The sequence below is a fragment of the Chenopodium album genome, chromosome 4, assembly GCF_948465745.1.
Source record: "Chenopodium album chromosome 4, dcCheAlbu1.1, whole genome shotgun sequence".
Taxonomy (NCBI): Eukaryota; Viridiplantae; Streptophyta; class Magnoliopsida; order Caryophyllales; family Amaranthaceae; genus Chenopodium; species Chenopodium album.
In genome coordinates this window covers 78,723,834-78,743,593 of record NC_137837.1, presented here as the reverse complement: position 1 = coordinate 78,743,593, position 19,760 = coordinate 78,723,834, and the positions used below count along the sequence as shown (strand labels likewise).

General features: G+C 33.6%; 2 protein-coding genes across 5 annotated transcripts; one reads left to right on the top strand and one right to left on the bottom strand.

Annotated features, from left to right (window-relative positions):
* Positions 1 to 96: 96 nt before the first annotated feature.
* LOC145629440 (uncharacterized) lies at positions 97 to 3,145 on the bottom strand. 3 transcript variants are annotated; one of them, XM_081682042.1, is made up of 2 exons: positions 2,785 to 3,145; positions 97 to 1,650 (listed from the first exon to the last, which is right to left on the bottom strand). In XM_081682042.1, the coding sequence occupies exon 2, from the start codon at positions 1,625 to 1,627 to the stop codon at positions 338 to 340; it is 1,290 nt and encodes a 429-aa protein (XP_081538168.1). In that variant the 5' UTR covers positions 1,628 to 1,650; positions 2,785 to 3,145; the 3' UTR covers positions 97 to 337. The 3 variants fall into 3 exon arrangements, with proteins under 3 accessions (XP_081538168.1, XP_081538170.1, XP_081538169.1); XM_081682044.1 differs by having other exon boundaries at positions 2,810 to 3,145; XM_081682043.1 differs by lacking the exon at positions 2,785 to 3,145 and adding an exon at positions 2,452 to 2,778.
* Positions 3,146 to 13,003: 9,858 nt separating this feature from the next.
* On the top strand, positions 13,004 to 19,320 carry LOC145627442 (kinesin-like protein KIN-12F). Of its 2 annotated transcripts, none has more exons than XM_081679827.1 (16): positions 13,004 to 13,407; positions 13,523 to 13,660; positions 14,499 to 14,582; positions 14,665 to 14,790; positions 14,884 to 14,943; positions 15,048 to 15,101; positions 15,193 to 15,285; positions 15,399 to 15,494; positions 15,608 to 15,756; positions 16,047 to 16,187; positions 16,334 to 16,463; positions 16,574 to 17,494; positions 17,579 to 17,680; positions 17,768 to 17,836; positions 17,960 to 18,742; positions 18,862 to 19,320. In XM_081679827.1, exons 1-16 carry the CDS (start codon positions 13,120 to 13,122, stop codon positions 19,105 to 19,107), a joined length of 3,480 nt encoding a protein of 1,159 aa, XP_081535953.1. In that variant the 5' UTR covers positions 13,004 to 13,119; the 3' UTR covers positions 19,108 to 19,320. The 2 variants fall into 2 exon arrangements, with proteins under 2 accessions (XP_081535953.1, XP_081535952.1); XM_081679826.1 differs by having other exon boundaries at positions 17,768 to 17,851.
* Positions 19,321 to 19,760: the final 440 nt, after the last annotated feature.

Here is a 19,760-nt window from a genome sequence, read left to right as displayed (position 1 = left end):
ATTCCTTGAGGTGGAAAGGCGGTCCATGATTTCATGTAACACAAGGTAGGAGCATAGAGGAATGCATTACCACAAGTAGTAAACAAGAATGAGATATTTAAACAGAACAAACTTGTTCATTTATCATGAAAGGAAATTTAACAGAACAAAGTTTGCATCTAGTACAACATTGCTCAATATCTCCGATCATCATCTAAGACATTCTTAACATACAAAGGTAAAACACTAAAAGCACAAATTACATCACAACATACATTAGTAATCACTAAATATTGGATTTTGATTCTAAAATCTAAAAAGTCACCTGTTTTAGCTTCCACCTGTGACCATAAAAAGCTTAGAAAAAAGCCCTACTCCCATAGAAGACCCGTGATCCAGCACTCTTCGGGGTTTCCAACTTCTGATCTGAGCTAGAATCCCCTGATTTGGTTGGTTCAGGCTCAGCCAGATCCATTGGAAGCTTCATTTTGGCCAAGGACTCAGTAAACTGCTGCATGCTCTTCATGTACATATTCACAAATTCCTGTTGCACCATCTTCTCTTCTGGCTCGACATTCACAGTAACCAGTGGGGTTACAGTTGTATCTTTTGATGGTTTACAAACATCGGCAGAACTGCTCTCACCATGTCCCTCAGCATTCTTGTTGTCTTTTGATGGGGAAACATGCTCTTGGCTTGGAGACTTTGAAGTGACAGGAGCCTCAGAAGTTTGAGAGCTTGTAGGGAGACAAACAGATGGGGAACCATTGGTTGAAACACTGCTAGGAGGGGAATCAGCGTTAAGATTCGGCTTAGAGTCCTCACTATTGGCCGAGAAGCTCTCCACGATACGAACACCAAGCTCGTGACTCTCATTGTCTGAAGAAACCAAACTCTCAGTAGTTTGAGACTCCAAGCTCATCCCAAAGTACTCAGATACCATCATATGATTTTCATTGACAATGTTTGGGTCAGGGAACTCAAACTTGTCAAACTCGCTGGGAACAGACTTGACAGTTTCTGAATCCTGCACTGCATTTTCAGCATCCATGGGTAGTTTAGGGATTTCTATGACTTCAGGGGAAGCTCCAGAATACGAGAGAGACAATTGAACAAACCCGGATGGAGAATGGAAGAGATCAGTTGAGGAGAGAGTGAATTCTTTCTCTAAATTCCCATTCTTGACCAGGATTTCTGACAGTGGCACAAGAGTAAACCCGAGAAGCTGGTCTTCAAGGTAATTTCTGACACGGCTAAGCATCCAAATTTCACATTTTAAGGAGGCCTCTACCGTCCTAACATTCAGCTGGAGGCTTTGATTAAAGACCGGATTCCTTCCACCGCCGTTGATGGTTTGTGTGGATACAGTGGTTTCAGGATCACTGGTCAGGCAAAGCTTAGCATAAACATCTTGCTTGTGGTATATACAAATGTTCTGAATGTCCCTTGCCTGATGTACGTACACATCAAGACTACCAATGTAGTCTTCTGGATTATGAACATTCCCATTCACCTCGTTCTTGTCAGTTCCGTTAGCTATGTGAGTGAAAGAGCCACGGGATAAGACTTCTGATCGCTGCTTCTCTGGCTCAGCACCACTAACAGTCAGATTCTTAAAAGGTGAAACAACAGACTGTGGGGAGTCCATTATGCAACACAAGAACTACAAACCTGAAATACCATAAGAATACAAATTATGAAGCAATTTTGACAAAGGCTATAAAAGAGCGCGACACACTAGTTTATATCAATGAAGATAGTCATGATTTAACCATAACAAAGTCCAACAAAACACATTATTCACATTACAGCAAAATTAGCAAGTTTTTTTATATTAAAAATCAAGATCAAAGAAGCTTAATAAAACAATTATAAAGCCTAATCATTCGCGTAGGTAATACACTCTTTAATCCACCAAATATGAAGGAGATGAATGCTATCAAAGCCCCAAGTACAAATTTTTAGCAGCAAACACAATTACACAAATCCCAGAACAAAAGGAAACAAGATACAGTGAACATTGCATCTTCAAAACCCCAGGATCCACATGCTGCAATTAATAAACACAAATGAAGAAAAAAACCCAGAAGCAATATTCCACTGATCTCAAAGAAGATACATTTAAATAAAATTAATTAAAATAAAAAATCTAACTTTTCACAAATTTAGAAAGAAGTGTATGAGGTATTCTTGTGCACATGCTCACCAAACCCAGATTCCAAAAACTCAATTATTATTATTGTACTATAAAATTCCTTACTAAATTTCTTCAAATCAACCAATATTAATGCACCACAAAACCTAAAATTAGCTGATTAAAGCGAATTTTTCAACAAAGAATCAAATATGCATACACCCAATTGTACATGCATTCAATTACAGTAAACCCTAAACAGAAATTCCATCAAAGAAACCCAAAATTAGATAAACATAAACCCAAAACCCTAGATTTTTTAAAAAGAGGAAACTTACCTCAATAAGTTAAGCTCCAAATTACACCAGGTAGAATAAGTGAAATCCCAATTTTGAGCTTATAAAAGAGTATAATAAAATATAATCAATCAAACATAACACAAAACCCCACAAAATTAACAGATACCAAGAAAAAGAGGCATAACAAACCCCACATAATCAGAAGCACTAGCACCACAATCGAAGTAAATTGAAACAGTCATACAAAAAAAATGATTAAAAAAAACCCAGAAAAAACCCAGATCAAAAAACTGCAAATTTAACCTTCATCTATTCAAATGAAAGCAATAAATGCAAGAAAAAAGCATTCAGATAAGAACCCAGAAAAAAGACCTGATTTTGAGGATAATTTCTTTACTTTTTAGGCCCAAAAATTGGAATTTGAGAACAAAAGTCAAAGATGATGTTTATTTGGAGGCAAGCACTTAGCTCAAGAGATTAAATTTCAAAGAGTTGTCGATTGCCCAATTCTCCTAATCGAGAAATTATTACCCAAAAAACAAAAAAAAGGGAAATTTTGAGTAAAAATTAAAGCTTGAAATTTGTGCAATAAAAAAAAAGGAAGAATAAAGATAGAGAAGAGTGGAGAAAAAGGGTAAGAATGAAATCTCTGTACTGAAAAAATGCAGAGAGTGGTTATTGTTTTTCTGTGAGAGTCAGGGTATTTTTGGACGTTTGTTTGGAATTTCTATGTATATTTGTACTAGAGTTGTTGTTGGTGTATCAACAATTTTCAACATTTCCTTTTTATTCTTTGTCAAAAAGGTCCAACCTTTACTTTTCAAAGTATTGAATAAAAATCAATTGCATATAAATTTTGCATTATGCTTTTGGGTTTTGGCTAATTTTGGAACTTTAATTGACATTTCACTTGATTACTTGATTTTTTGTTTAGTTTGGGACCTAGTCGATCAGCCAATCTTGAAGGTGTAATTTAAAATTTGTGAGTTAGATACTCGGTTAATTTATGGTTTTCTATCTATTAGCGTGGCGATTGATGATTCACATCTTGAATGTGTGTACAGAGAAAGATCCTCTCAAACTTCCTTATTTTTCTAATTAAGATGATGTCTAGTTTGAGATTCATGTATATTAATTAGTGTTGTTAGATTAATTTTCTTGTTTAAGTATGAATTTTTGTTTCTATCAAAATAACTTTTTACGACAATTTGTGAAACATTTTTTTCCTCATTCAATATAGCAACCTAATATTCATAATTTTGATAATACATCACCTAGAGTTAATAGAGGTCATGTACACAAGATCAGGCCCAAATTATTGATATTTGTTATATATGCTTATTAAAGGATTTAATTCTAAATTCCAATCCATCTCTAATTCTCTATATATAGAGAGAGAAATTTAGGTGAAAATAAATCAATCCTAATACAACTATTAAAAAAATGACTACTACCTTTTTGATAATTTTGATATTAGAAATTATTGATGCTAAAAATAAAATGCTCACACAATTGATTCATGGACCGCCATATTAACATCTTCAATCAAAAAAGTAGAAATATAAAGTATAAACTTGAAAGCTACATGTGTAAGGTAACAAAACATTATGGATAGTTTACTCCTTAGAAATACAAATTGTTAAAATTTCCAATCAATTATCAAAGAGAATTGAATAAATGATCCTTTCTTCTATCAATTTTTATTTTTTTTATTTTTTGTATAAATTTTTTAAAGGAAATACACACATGTAAATGTCTATTGTTAGGTCAATATTCTTTCAAGACTAAAATTTACGTTGTTTAATAAATGTGTTGATTTAAAGTAGCCAAATTCTACATTAACCTTGCTAATTCTACTAGCTATATATGTTGTATTAATAAATGTACAAGTATTCAGCATTGTTGGTACCTTAATTAGGTAAAGCTTTGACATCATTCTCACAAGTTTCACAAGCGGTTGAACACTTATGAGAAACATTTGACTAGAAGAGTTCAAACTTCAAAGTACAAGTGTTGAGGGTGTTATGTCATCTTCAATCCACACCATATATGGATAAAAACTATAATTTCACTTCTCAATTTAGTTGCACACCACTATCCTCTAAGAAAACTATACTTGCTCCATTATTTATTTATTAATAATACCATATAAATATTGGTTTGACATTTGTCAACACCTATCTTTAACCAAACTATATTAACTATGTGTACAAATTTTGATATTATAAAAATACGATTCAATATATTTAACATGATTAGATTTTTCATACGTATACATAATGAAAAATTAAATACCGAATAATAATGCCATAAAAAAAATAAAAATAAAAAGGTACAACTAAGAAAACGTACTTGCTCAATTTCTGAAAGTTTAACTCGTTTTACATGTATAGACTCTTAAAAGCACTTTTTTTTATCATAAATTGCTTCAGCTATGTATAATTAAATATTAAAATAAAATGTAAAATATTTGAAAATTTATAACTTTATCAAGATTCCACTCGTTAAATTGTTAAATGTTTTGTTTATAAATATGACATAGGGTCAAAGTTATATTATTATGACTAAATGAGCGCACGCGTAAGTGGGGGCCTGTTCATATTTACTGAACTGATTGGAGATGAACTGAACTTAATATAGCTAAATGAATATTTTATGAGAATAGGAAATTAGAAGCTGAAGTGAACTAAACTAAACTGATTAGACCTGAACTGAACTAACTGAATTGATTGAAATTGAACTGAACTAAACTGAAGCTGAAGCTGAAGTGAACAAGCCCCGGGTCAAACTTTTAAGAATTATAAAAGGGGTACTAAAAACCTGAGGCAGTATACGTACTAGTATAGCTTATGTCAAAGTCACTAGTAGAATAGAAATAATAGAAGATTGCTAATGCTAGGATAAGATTTATTTTCCCCTTAATTATTGAAAAGAATCCGGATTATAAAATAAAGAAATCGACATTATTGTTAGGGAAGAAGACAGTAATGATAATGTAAATGAGAAAAAGGGGAATAAATAAATAAGGATGAAGTAAGAAAATGTAAATTAGGAATAATACTATAATATAAGTGTACGGTTTAGAAATAGAGGGTCCAAATTTTGGACTTAAATGGGACAACGGTGAACCGACCCACGAGGTGGCCATGGTTCAATATTGTTAGCCAATGAGGTTCATTTTTAGTGCTTTTTGTAGTTGTAGGCCATACACCAAAGCCTTTGGGCTTGGGACCCACCTTTGCCAACCGCCAACCAAAGGTGTGGTGACTTGTGAGTGTGTGACTACTTCTATTTCAATTAGGGTGTTACGAACAATTTGGATTAAATTTGGATATAATTAAAAAGATTTTGAGGTGGTATTTAGTCCACTTTATATTTGCTTATGTGAACTTATCTGTTCTGTTCTGATCTAATTTGGTGTGATCTGGTCTGATAAGATTTAATCTAAATGTCAGATTTGACCAAACTTTGACCTTAAATATACGATAATATACACGGAAGAAAATATCAAGCGGGGTCTTATTAGATTCGTAATAATGTGTATTTTATTAATATGTGATTTTCATAATTTTTTCATTAAAAAATTAAAGATGTTAAGCGATAAAAAGCTGCACATAAAACGATGTCTGATTTGAACTTATTTTTTTCTTATCTGAACTTACTTTTATGAATTGAAATAAATAAAAATAGGGTGAACTAAACAAGGCCTAAATATTGAAAAAGGAATAGAAAGGAAACAAATAAAAGGTTCTAGTTCTTTTCATTCAATCATACTTGTAGATGATATCTCAGCTTAGTTTTATGCTCTAGTTTTAGTAGTGTGAATCCATTTACTTAATTTCAGTTCAGTTCAGCTCCAATCAGTTCAGTTCACCTCCTAATTTCCCTATATCATAAAATATTTATTTCATTTCAGCTCAGTTCAATTCAGCTCCAATCAGTTCAGTTCAATTCAGCTCCAATCAGTTTAGTTCAGTTCAGCTCAGCTCAGTTCAGTAAATGTGACACAAGCCCTTAGTAGTGTGAATCCATATGATTTTTCTTTAGTTTGTTACATTTTTGCACAATTTCTAAGGTGAACTAAACAAGGCCTAAATATTGAAAACGGAATAGAAAGGAAACAAGTAAAAGGGTTCTATCTTTTCATTCAATCATACTTGTAGATGATATCTTACTTTTGTGCTCTAGATTTAGTAGTGTGAATCCATTATATTTTTCTTTAGTTTGTTACATTTTCTAATACTTGTATCTGAGTTTTCATTCTGTATAAAGTTTAGAAATGTTGATGTTGATCCTTTTCAATAACTCCCTTTCTTTTGTAATAATAGTATCAACTGGTTGTTGGTGCAATAGTGATTGAGGCTGCACTTGATAGAAAAAACCATGGGCATGGGTAAGATCTCCCACAACAACAATGGGAAGGGACTGAAATCGAACCACCCAAAATCGAGCCTCGAATCCCGATTAGCCCAAATGGTGAACGGGAAAGCTAGTACACCAAAAAAAAATCCTCAATACCTACCCAAACGAAATTAAAAAAAAAAAAAAAATTGTGGATGAAAGGAGTATTAATTACAATATATATCACATTTCAATATTTTCCTAACCCATTTGTTGAAATTATATATTCCATTCAAGGCTGGGTTTGCTACTTGTGACCTATCACTCAAGGTTTACCATCCAAATGATAATTTTATGTGTGAACTCTTAACAATAATTTTAAGAGCAAAGTCAAAGTCTTAGCTCATGCTCGTATATCATAAACTTTCTCTCTAAATTATTACTTTATGCATTTTATAATAAAACATTCTAAATCTAAATTAAAAAATCTAAATAAGAATTCTAATGTGTAATCTAACAAATAACTTTGGTTACTTGCTCCTGCAATAGTTGACTTATGTGATCACACATAAGGCAATAATGCATAATGACTCACTTGACTTGTGTTGACCAACTAGTAAATATTACACGGGCTATGATGTAAAACGATTAACTTTTTTCCTAAGAATAAGACTAACTTTATCTATTTACATTTGGCTATTAAAAGTTGGTAAAAAAAAATGTTATACAATTGACCTTTTTACTTGTTTAACTCTATTTTAAAGTTATTTATCAAACACACATATATATAATCACCGTGTTAATCACAAAAAATCATCTGATGATAAAAAAACAAAGATGCGCAAAATCAATTGTCAAACAAAGGCGCCTCACCTTGTTCGGTAACATCCCAAAAATTAAAAATTAACCAATAATTGATCTTAATTAATCTCCATGATTATAGCTTTCGAGTTGCTTGATTAGAGTAAGGGCTATAAATGGTCACTATCATAGTATTATTGATTGTAACATAACTAAAGTCGCAATAACAATTAAGAAATGCAACTTGTAGAAGAGTAGTAGCACAAAAACATAAATAATAAAACTAAAAAGGTCCAAAATCATCTAGAAAATTAATGAGTATCACTTTAAAATAAACAATGTAATTAATAAAATTCTTGGTACTTCGTATCAAAGTAACAGCGAATGTCTGCCAAAAAGTCACTTGCTTGGCTATGGGCTTACGTAGGTGTAGAAGTTTCACTTCATTATGTTAGTGGAGTAGATGAAGGGCACACATTTATAATCTTCCCTTCTATGATTACATACTTTATCCATTTTATTTTAATGGACACATTTTGAATTTGAACACTATTCACATAAGTTACTTTGATTTTTTCTATTTGTGTTTCAAATTTTAAAAAACCTTATTTACGGGATATTGTTAGAAAATAATTTTACGTTACTTATATTAGTGCGGGGTAACAATATTCGACAATTGTAATTTTTATTAAGAAAAGCTTTATTTGATTCATTAACTTATGTATTTGTTAAATTCAGACTTTGTTTAATTCAATATATTATTACTAGTTTTGTGCCCGTGCGATGCCCGGGTTGTTTATTAAATTTAAAGATATATTTTAATCTATATGTCAAATTTTAAAACATATCATTGATACAAAATTAGTTAGGAATTGACGTGTTTTTGTGACGATTTAAACTTGTAGACATGTAATGACACATAATAATAATATTGGTGAATTTTTTTTTTTTGACCTTGTCTGAAATGACTCGTGACCCGACCTGATTGACAGGTCTACACACAGTAATAAAATTATATTAGATTGTGAAGTATATTATTTTAATTGATTAGAATATATTATAAATCATGGATGTGGTACATTTTGAACTAATTCCTTTGCTCCAAAAAAATATTATGATACAAAAAATAAATTTATATGATAATTTATGACAGTAATAATCTATTTTTTTTAATAAAATTATAATTCAATTTGTACATATAAAATATTGGTACTTTATCAAAAATAAAACTCTAAATTAACAATTTTATCCTAAAATTCTATCCAAATTTGATTGAAAATAAAATTCTAAACTATTTTTTTTATCCTACAAATTGAATTCTATATAATTCTATCTTACGTGGCACGACACTTGGCGAAAAGTTGGAACGCTAAGTGTCGCTATCTCATCGCCTGACTAAAAGTTTAGCTTTATATTTTCTATCCAAATTTGATTGAAAATAAATTTCTAAACTACCTTTTTTATCCTAGAAATTGAATTCTATATAATTTTATCCTACGTGGCACGACACTTGGCGAAAAGTTGGAACGCCAAGTGTCGCTGTCTCGTTGCCTGGCTAAAAGTTTAGCTTTATATATGATTTGTTAAATACAATTTTATTTCTTTCGTAATGTCACATGATATTCTATTAATAAATTAATTTTATTATTTATTTTAAAGGAAGAAATTTGTATGTGCTACAATTTTTATTTGGAAAATTTGTCAAAAATAACACCACCTTTCACCGGTCTTCCAAGAAAAGAACGACCTTTAGATTATTCTAAAATAAAACGACCTTTGATACACATCTGCCAAAAATGAAACGCAACATGTTGGTAACCTGTTAAAAAGGTTACTATGACACGTGTCACAATGTCATTAGTCAAAATTTTAATTTTTTTTTTAAAAAAACCTTAAAATAAAAAAAAAGTCTTAAAAAAAAAAAAAAAAAACTGAAATTAAAAAAAAAAACCCCTCCCTCCCTGGCAGCCAACCCCACCGCTAGGCCTCCTTGTAACCACCAGCGACTAGAGCCCCAACTCCGGCGTCGGCGGCACCCCTCCTAACCTAGACCCCGACCACCAGCTCCAACCACTGAACCACCTTCCTCCTGCCCTAAAACCCTCCTCATTCATCTCGAAAATAATCCTCCTCCCTCCCCTCGAAAACGTTCCTCTCCCCACCGACCGGCGCCAAACCATCTCCACTTTGCCGGCGAACCAATTTCGCCCTTCAAGACGACCGTCTCCACCCCTTCCCCCCTCAAATCACCACCCGAAACATTAAACCCCAAATTCTTGTGGTGGTTTTTGGATGGCTCGGGAAGAGGGGAAAGGGCCGAAAATGGGTCGGTAAAGGGGAGGGGGTGCTGGAAATGGGGTCGGGAAGTGGAGGGGCCGAAGAAAGGGTGGTTTTAAGTGGATGGTCTTGGTGGGGGTGGTGGATGCCGGTGAAAGGGGGTGGGCAGAGGGCTGGGAAGGGGGGTTTGTTTTTTTTTTTTTTTAAAGTTTTTTTAAAATCAAAAATAAAAATAAATAAATTGACCAATCAAATTAGAACACGTGTCCCAAGGTTACCTATAAAACAAGTTACCGGTTTTTTGTTTCATTTTTGGCAAATGCACGTAAAAGGTGGTGTTATTCTGGAATAATCAAAAGGTGGTGCTATTATAGGAAGACCCCCAAAGGTGGTGTTATTTTTGACAAATTTTCCTTTTTATTTTTATTTTATTTTATTTTATTTTTTTTGAAATTTTGCTATAAAATCATCCAATTGGCACATTGCCATCGTTTCAACACATTTACATGTTACCCTTTTTTAATCATTTACTTCATGAAATAGAGTGGAAAGTGGGTAAGGGAGTGATCGATGAACTTCTTTTTGTTTCCTTGAATGGAATGCAATATGAGAAATGGGAAAAAATCATGAAAAAAGCCAAGTGATGTGGAGGGGGAAGGTGGGTAGAGAGGGATGAGGAATTTTTTCCACAGTTGTGGGAATGCTCTAATTGGTAATTGCATAAATCAAGATACAAGAGGGTTATATACATTTTATGGGGCATTTACTGATTGATTGAACTGAGCTGAACTGAACTGTACTTATTGGAGCTGAGTTGAGTTGAACTGAATTGAATATTTTATGAGAAATTAAGAACTGAACTGAACTTATTAGAGCTAAATTGAATTGAACTTAAAATAACCTGAAGAAAACAGGCCCTTAGAGTGCATTCTTTTCACCTTTAGCGTATTAGATCTGATTAGACTTGATTTCGTTATGTATTAGCACTAGATTAAACCTAATCCATCCTGATTATGAAACTTTAAATTTTTTTAAGGTGAAAAAAAAAAATTGCATCCATAGCGGAGTTACTTAAACCTAATCAATCCTAATTATGAGACTTCAATTTTTTTAAGGTAAGGTTATGTTGGATAATAGTTTTTTGCTGCTGATAGTGTTTCACAAAAGCTAACATAATTAGGTTTTTATAGCTGTGTTTTAAAGCTAAACGTCGTCCTCATTTTATATACTAACGCCCACATTTTGACTTAAAAAGACTATTTTGCCCCTTTTCTTTCTTACTCTCATCCATGAAGCTTCTACTCTATTTTCTCCATTAAAAATGGCTTTGGAACTTTTCTCCTAAAATTGGTAATACACGCATTACACACAATCAGCCCAATACACTAATTTTATTTATACGACTAATATTTGCAAACAACTTATTTTGCTTATTTTTCACATATACAAGTATATAATTGTAAGGAATCTTTAATTAACCATAAATTTGAAAGTAGTAGTAATTTAATTGGGATTAAAATTACCACCTCTTCACAGAGACGTTTAATGGAGACATGAGGCAGCGAAAATCAGAGAAAGAAGGTGGTCAGAAACACCTAAAGATATCGTAACCCGCAGGTGGAAACGCCTGATTTTTTCGTTCCCACCATCGGGTTACGAGATCTCTAGGCGTTTTGTTGGAAACGCCTGAAATTTTCGTAACCCGTAGGTGGGAACGAAAAATTCAGGTGTTTCCACCTACGGAATACGATTTATTTAGGCGTTTCTCTAATTTTATTTGTAAAAATAAAAAAATAAAAAAAAAAAAACACGGTGATGGTGGTGCACTGGTGCCGCGATGGTGGGTCTGATGGCAGGTGGTGCTTGTGGTGGTGGTATCCTGGTAGGTGAGAGGAGATGGTGATAGCAAGGGGGAGATTTTTTTGAAAGACGAACTGGAATAGCAAGGCATGGGGAAATGGTGGTCTGCAATGGCGGAGAAAGCTTGGAAGTTGCATAAATGGAGGACAGCTCATAAGCCACTTAATTTATCTTTTTTTTTTATTATTATTATTTGAAGATCATAACCCACTTTTTTTTAAAGGAGAAAAGATCATAAGCCACTTAATTTCATGGAGAATTAAGAGTAGTTGCTTATCGGATGAGAGTGAGAACGAGAGGGGGCATAATGGTCCGTTTAAGATAAATTGTGGGCATTAGTATGTAAAATACGGGCGACGTTTAACAACACCCTTTTTAAAAGCTACTAAATTACTTTTGAGTAAATTTATTATGATATTAACCTTTAAGTATCCCCAAAAAAAAAACCTTGTGCCATCAAATAATAACCTTTTTTTTTTACATTTTTTTTTATTTTTTTTTGGACAGGAAGCAAAAGCTTTATTTAATTAGGAAATACTTGAAATGTCAAGAGCTACAAGATCGAGGACACCTATAGGAGCCTCCTCCAGCCACTTTGACAGTTAACTCTAATATTGATGGGCATGTTCCCAGTTATTAAAATCCCCCTCTAATTTCATCTTATCATTCGAAACATTATATAAGCTTGTCATCATTGTTATTAAAATCCCGATTTATATCTTAGAATCTTACGATTTTACGATTCATGTATATCATACGATTCTATTCGATTTTACATATTTTTCCGAACTAGCGAAATCCTTACAAGTAAAAAACATTTTTATATAGGTTTTTATAAATATATATTGTCAAGTATTGATTGCTTAATGGTTAAATAACTATTAATTAATTAATAATTAGGTTTCAAACTCATAATTTCATACCTTTAATTAAATTTATATTTTACGTCTTGATATCTTACGATTCTATGATTTGATTTTACTATTCGATTCTGATAGCCCCTTCCGATTCAAAGTAGAATCCCGATTTTTAATAGATAAATCGTACCGATCACATGATTACCACAATTTTAAACCCAATGTTATGAGTCCTATACTCCCATGACTCATCTCCAAAAAAAAAAAAAAAAAAGGCATTTGAGTAGAATTCACCAAAAAAAAAAATTCAAAAATTTAAACCCTAACTTTCTAACGGATCCAAACCCACAGAAAAATCAAAAACTCATTTCTCAACGGTCATATTTCTTCCCATTTCACAAAACAAACGCTCTCTTTCTCTCTCCTACTACTTCTTCTTCTTCAAAATTCAAACTCAGAAATTCAAAAAAACTCCTCTTCCCTCTTTCTCTCTCTAACTCTGTTTCTCTCTCTAACACGATACTCTTTCTACTCTCTAATTCTCTAACTTCAATCGACAAATTGGGCAAAAATGTCGATGATTTCAGTAAGAAATCTGCTAAACAAATCTCTTTCTTCTTCAAAACGCCAATCAAACTTAAAGAAATCGCCATTATCAACTTCGAAATCACATACTTTTGCTGACGAAAATGCAGCTCCAATTGATCCCAATATTCAATCAATTGAACCCCAATTTCCCCTTTTATCAAACCCTAAAAAATCACCCTCTAAGCTCTCGATTTCTCACTCCAAAGTTCTTGAATCTTCTAGATCAGACCCTATTGTAGAACATTCTACTTCCACTGATCACTCAGTTAAGGTAATTTAATCCCAACATTTTTATTTTTGTTTGTAATCTTACTAATTAATTTTTTTTCCTGATTTTTGAAATTTTGAAAATTGTATAATTTTTGTTATTGTATGTTTTTTTGAAGGTGGTGGTGAGAATTAGACCCAAGACTGTTAATGAAAAATTGGGCGATCCGACGATTAGGAAGATTTCTGAGGACTCAGTATCGATTGGTGACCGGGAATTCAATTTTAATTCGGTTCTTGACTCGAATACTAAGCAGGTTAGATCAATGGGGGGTCTTCCTCTTTAGTTGATATAATGTATCTAGTTTTATGTTGTATAATTGGGTAATTTTTGATTTGTTATAATTAGAAAGTTTGCTACATTTTGCACATTTTATGAATTTTGTTAGATATTATAGCTAGTGTTCTATTGGTATTGTAAAGTAAGATTTAGTATTGCATTGAAATGATTGACATGTAATGTTGTATTGAAATCATAGAATAATCGTAGTTTTTGATCCAAAGAAATCAAGTAATAAAACAAAGTAATAGGATGTATCTAGTATTATATTGTGGAAACTTTATATTGTTAGTCTTATAGCTACAATTTTTGCTACATTTTGCACATTTTTAAAATTTTGCCAATATAGTAAATAGTGCTGTATTGGTATTGTGAAGTGACATAAAAATATATAATGTTGCATTAGTATAAGGTGTAGTAGAATGATCGTAGTTTTCGATCAAGGAACTTTAGTTTTAGAAGAGATTAATATTGGGAATTTGGATTGGAAAAGGCCAAGTGAAAATGTTTAATCCCTTGATTATTAGTTTTATTGTGTTTGAACTTACAAAGATGTTTTTGAGTTGGTTGGTGTAATATTTAATATTGGATCAATACGATTTTTTTTCTTAATTTTTTTTAACAATGGATCAATATGATTAATTTTAAGTGACACTTGATGTTGAATTGATATCTAAGAATGATCATTGTTTTAGATCCAAAGAAATCAAGTACTTGAACTGATTATTGTTAGAAATTTTTGATTGGAAATTGCAAAGTTAAAATGTTTAATGCCTTGGTTTTAAAATTCCATTTTGTTTGATTTTGTGCTCCAGGAAGATGTTTTCGAGTTAGTTGGTGTACCTCTGGTCAAGGATGCATTGGCAGGTTACAATGCTTCAATATTATCTTATGGACAGGTATTACAAAAGAAATCCCCTAGTCATTTTATCTGTGTGACTCTATATTCAGGGTAATTAATGTAGCTTAATCGTGTTATAGACTGGGAGTGGTAAAACCTACACAATGTGGGGGCCGCCAAGCGCCATGGTCGAGGGACAGTCTCCTAGTACTCAGCAAGGAATTGTTCCGCGTATCTTCAAGAAGTTGTTCATTGATATTGAGAGAGTATGTTGACTCTACTGCCATCTAGTTGATAAATTTCAGAAGTATATGTTATGCATATGTTAGAAATTGAGTTATTCAATGCTTTGTGTATAGGAAAAGGTGAATTCTGAAGATAAACAGATAAATTACCAGTGTCGTTGCTCATTTCTTGAGGTAATTTTATTGACCTAATAATCTTGGATGATACCATAACCAGTATAGTTGTTGCTTTATCATGTGAATCAAGGTGTTTGACTAGATAAAATTGGTTGTAACAGATATACAATGGACAAATTGGGGATTTACTTGATCCCACACAGAGAAATTTGAAGGTGCTTGATCTTTGCCTTGGAATTGCTTTTATAAGCTCGTTTGTTGTCATTGCATAATGTTATGTATGATTAACATTTCATAACTTTTCAGATAAAGGATGATGCCAAAAATGGGTTTTATATAGAGAATTTGACTGAGGAGTATGTAACAAGCTATGATGATGTTACTCAAATTTTAATCAAGGTATTCATTAGATATTGCTTTGTTTTCCATATTGTAATGAGTCTAATGACCATAACATAAATCATGTACTAGTTTACTGTGCCAGTTTTCTCATGCCGAATTTAATGGTGCAGGGACTTTCTAGTCGAAAAGTTGGCGCCACAAGTGTAAATTCTAAGAGTTCTCGATCTCATATTGTATTCACATGCGTGATTGAATCCTGGTGTAAGGTATCCTTCTATCAGCTCCTGAAAAAAAATGATTTAGTTCTAGTTGATATGATCATGCATCATTGCAATTGCTTTTTCTTAAGTAGGTCCTTGACTATCAGTTTGTGGAACAGGAAACACCATCAAGTAACATTAGCAGTTCAAAAACTAGTCGAATCAGCCTCGTTGATCTTGCTGGAATGGGAAGAGATAAACAAGCTGATGCTGGAAGAGAGTTTGAAAGGGAAAGAAAAGAACTGAACAGTTCATTGTCTCACCTTGGGTAAGATATCATGAAGTTCTCAGAGTCATGGCTTTTATTTGTGCTTTCAGATTATAGTTGTTGAATAATACAAAGTAATAATAATGCAACTTGGGTACCTAAGGCAGACATGGGTATGTATCTTCAGGTGTCAGTAGTACTTAAGGTGAAATGTCGAGTCCAAGTAATATAGAATATGAATAAACCGCGATACTTCAATGAGATATAAAGGACAACTAGCTTTTTTATTTGAGGTTGCTTTCTTGTCTATCTACAACGATCCCTTATAGAAAATTATCTATTTGTTGCAGGCACTTGGTGAATATCTTAGCAGCAGGAACTCAACCTGATGATCTTATGTACAGAGATTCCTGTTTAACACATTTACTGCAGCAATCACTTGGTGGCAATTCCAAACTCTCTGTCATCTGTACCATATCTCCTGATATAAAGTATTCTTCTTCATCTTACCTAATAGTTTATGTTTTCAAACTAGGAACATCTATTTACAGGCATGTATTACCATTAATACATGTAGAGTAACCCTTCAGAATCATGGGAATGGGACTCTGATAGTCTTCTTGGTATTTGAATGCAGAAATTATGTTGAGACACTTAGCACACTCAGGTTTGGACAACGAGTAAAATCCATTCAAAACAAGCCAGTTGTTAATGAGATTACAGAAGAAGATATGGATGATCTAACAGATCAAATCCGTCAACTTAAGGTGTATATTTTTTTACCTTTGATTATTTCATTCTAGTACACTTTGATTAGAAAACAGTAAATCTTTATGATCAGTCATATTTATAAAAAAACTGTGTATTTACTTTTCAGGAAGAACTTATTAAAGCAAAACTAAATGTTCGCCCAGCTAGCTCTGAGAATGGACAATTAGCAGGGAAAAGTGTGCGTGAAAGCATGAATCAATTAAGAATTAGCCTAAACCGCTCCCTGGTGTTGCCTGCAATAGATAATGAGATTGAAGAACATGACAACGCTGACGAAACTGATGTCAGAGATTTGTGTAAACATTTTGACCACTTGAACAGATCCTGTGAAGAGATATCAAAAGACATGTCTTGTGACAGTGATACCATGAGTTTTTCGTCTGTGCGAGGAAGTTGTGATAGCTATTTCACCAGTGAGCATGAAATCAACTGTTTACATGAATCAGTAGAAGTCAGTTCTGATCAGGCATTGCAGTGTAGTGATCATGCTTCTAGAAGTAGTATGTCTATCAGCTCATCTCGACATTCTGCAGCTTTTGAAGAGCCAGCATTATCCGAGTCACCCAAAATTAAAAATACTACAAGAAAAAGCATGGTAAGTTCACCAAGTCTTTTGGCTGAGCAGAACATTGTTAATGAGAGTGCCGAGTTCTGTGAAGCTGTGCCGGGGAAGTCAGTTAGGCAAAGTGAGCCAATGCTGAGATCCTCTTTAAGGTCAAGCAAGATGTTTTCAGGACCTACTGAATCTTTGGCTGCTAGCTTAAGAAGAGGCTTGGAAGTCATTGATTCTCATCAGCAGCATAATTTGTCAAAGTCTTCGGTTGCTTTCTCCTTCGAGCACTTGATGTTAAAACCTTCTCCAGCAGTTGACAAGGCCTATGCTTCTGTTCAAACATTATCAGATGTTAGGCCATCAGTTGATGGATCACCTTCTTCCTTTATATGTATATCTTGCCGTCAGAAAGGGCAGAGCGTCTCAAATGAAGTTGAGGATAGTTTGAAGACATGGATAACTGCAAACAAAGAGGTAGGAGTAAATCTTAAGGCCTCAATGGACTGCACCAAAATGATCATATTCATTGTTTCTTATACGCTTTCTTTGACCTCTCAGGAAAAGGATGCAGATACTGCTGCACAGGCCATTAATTCGCAGAAGGATCTTGAAAAAGTTTGCAGTGAACAAGCTACTAAAATTGAGGAGCTCAACCATCTGGTAATTTTTTTTTCTTGTATAATCCTCTGAAAGATAACTTTTCTATAAAAGCTTCTGCCTAACTAATATTTTGAACCGTGTGTGCAGGTGGAGCAGTTGAAACAAGAAAAAGAGAATAATAATGCTGTACAAAATAATCAAGAAATTGAAGACAAGGTCAGTAGCTTCCCAGTGAGTTGAAAATTTTCCCTGCCATTGTATAAGAGGCCTGTAGTATTACCTATGCTGCTGCTTTTTTTTCCTGTTTCTGAAGTGTTTTTATTTGATAAATTTTTGAAGAGCTGCAATGACGGTGAGACTGAGGATCAAGAACCTGAGATCATAAAAGAGGCATGTGCAATTGAGGACAAGTGCGAAATAGCTAATGGTTCTTTTGATATGAGAGAAAGGGAAGAGCTTCTCATGGAAATTCAGCTTCTGAAGAGCAAGTTACAGGCCTATACTACTGATGCAGCTCCAAACAAGTCCATTGACAAGCTAAGATCATCTCTGCTATCACGTTCCATGAATTTACGGAAAAGCATGAGCACCACCCAGTTCAACAATGCTGAAGAGTTGGAAAAGGAGAGAGAGAGATGGACTGAGATGGAGAGTGAGTGGATTAACTTGACCGAAGAACTTAGAATTGACATTGAAGCCCATCGTCATCATGCTGAGAAGGTAGAGATGGACTTGCAACAACAGAAAAAGTATGCAGAGGAGTTAGATGATGCCCTTCACAGGTCAGTGCTTGGCCATGCAAGATTTGTGGAACACTATGTTGACCTTCAGGAGAAGTATGACCATTTATCAGAAAGTCACAGAAGGATAATGGAAACTGTAACTGATGTCAAGAAAGCTGCTGCAAAGGCAGGAGCCAAAGGCACTGGTGCTCGTTATGTCAAGGCTTTTGCAGCTGAGCTTTCAACAATGAGGGCTGAGGAGAAGAGAGAGCGAGAACGATTGAGAAGGGAGAATAAGGGCCTTAGATTACAGCTCAGAGAAACTGCTGAGGCAGTTCAAACTGCTGGTGAACTTCTAGTCAGACTTAGAGAAGCTGAGGAAGCTGCTTCACTTGCTGAGGTAAATTTTCTGATCACAACAGTTCACGTAATTGGATATGAGTTAGTTTTGCAAGATCGATTTAAATACATTGTAATGATTTTTGCTTACATACTTTTGAATTTCTGTATCCTTTGCAGTCCAACCTTACTGATCTTCAACAAGAGAATGACAAGTTGAGGAAGCAATTGGAAAAACAGAAGAACAAACACAAGATGGAAATGGTAACAATGAAACAGTACATGGCTGAAAGTAAGTTGCCGGAGTCTGCATTAAGGCCTGTACATTACGATGAGCCGCTTCCCACCAGCACTTTCACAGGCCAGGATGATGATGATGCTTGGAAAGCAGAATTTGGAGCCATATATCAAGATCATCGTTACTAAAATCTGGAGATAATATAAATAAAGTCTGTGCATTTGGGTTTAGTAGTGGCTAGCCTTTGACCCTACTTGGGTCATGGTGATATTATGGGTGTGTACAAACCGTGTTAATCTCCATTGTTATACTTTGGATCACTATTTGTTGTCAAATTGCTAAGAACCAAGGATCAAAACGTTGTCATTCTTTAATTTAATTAAATGTTTTTTATTCTCTCATTCCATAAATAGTTGTCTTCATTGTCTTGATGCGCATTGTTGTTATCATTGTTGCAACAATAGCCCAATTGATGATATCACAAGACTCAAATCACCAAATTACTCATTTTTCGAATAAAACTGGAGTCGAATTGATCTAAATTAAATTTAGTTTACGAAATTTATATGAGCACACTTTACAAGGGTATTCATTTAAAAGCATAAGAAATTGAGAACTAGCAATTTCTATACTGTGTACAAGACATGAGAATAGTTATGGTGATTAAGATAAGAATAATACAGATCGAGTAACTCTCTTAATCTTTAAAAATTATAAAAATGTATCTCTACTAATGTTGCTCATAATTCATTAAATGAATAACTACGCCATATCATTCCTTATACCTTATCGATCACATCTCCCATAGTCCTGAATTAAAAACTCAATCAAATTCCGTCAA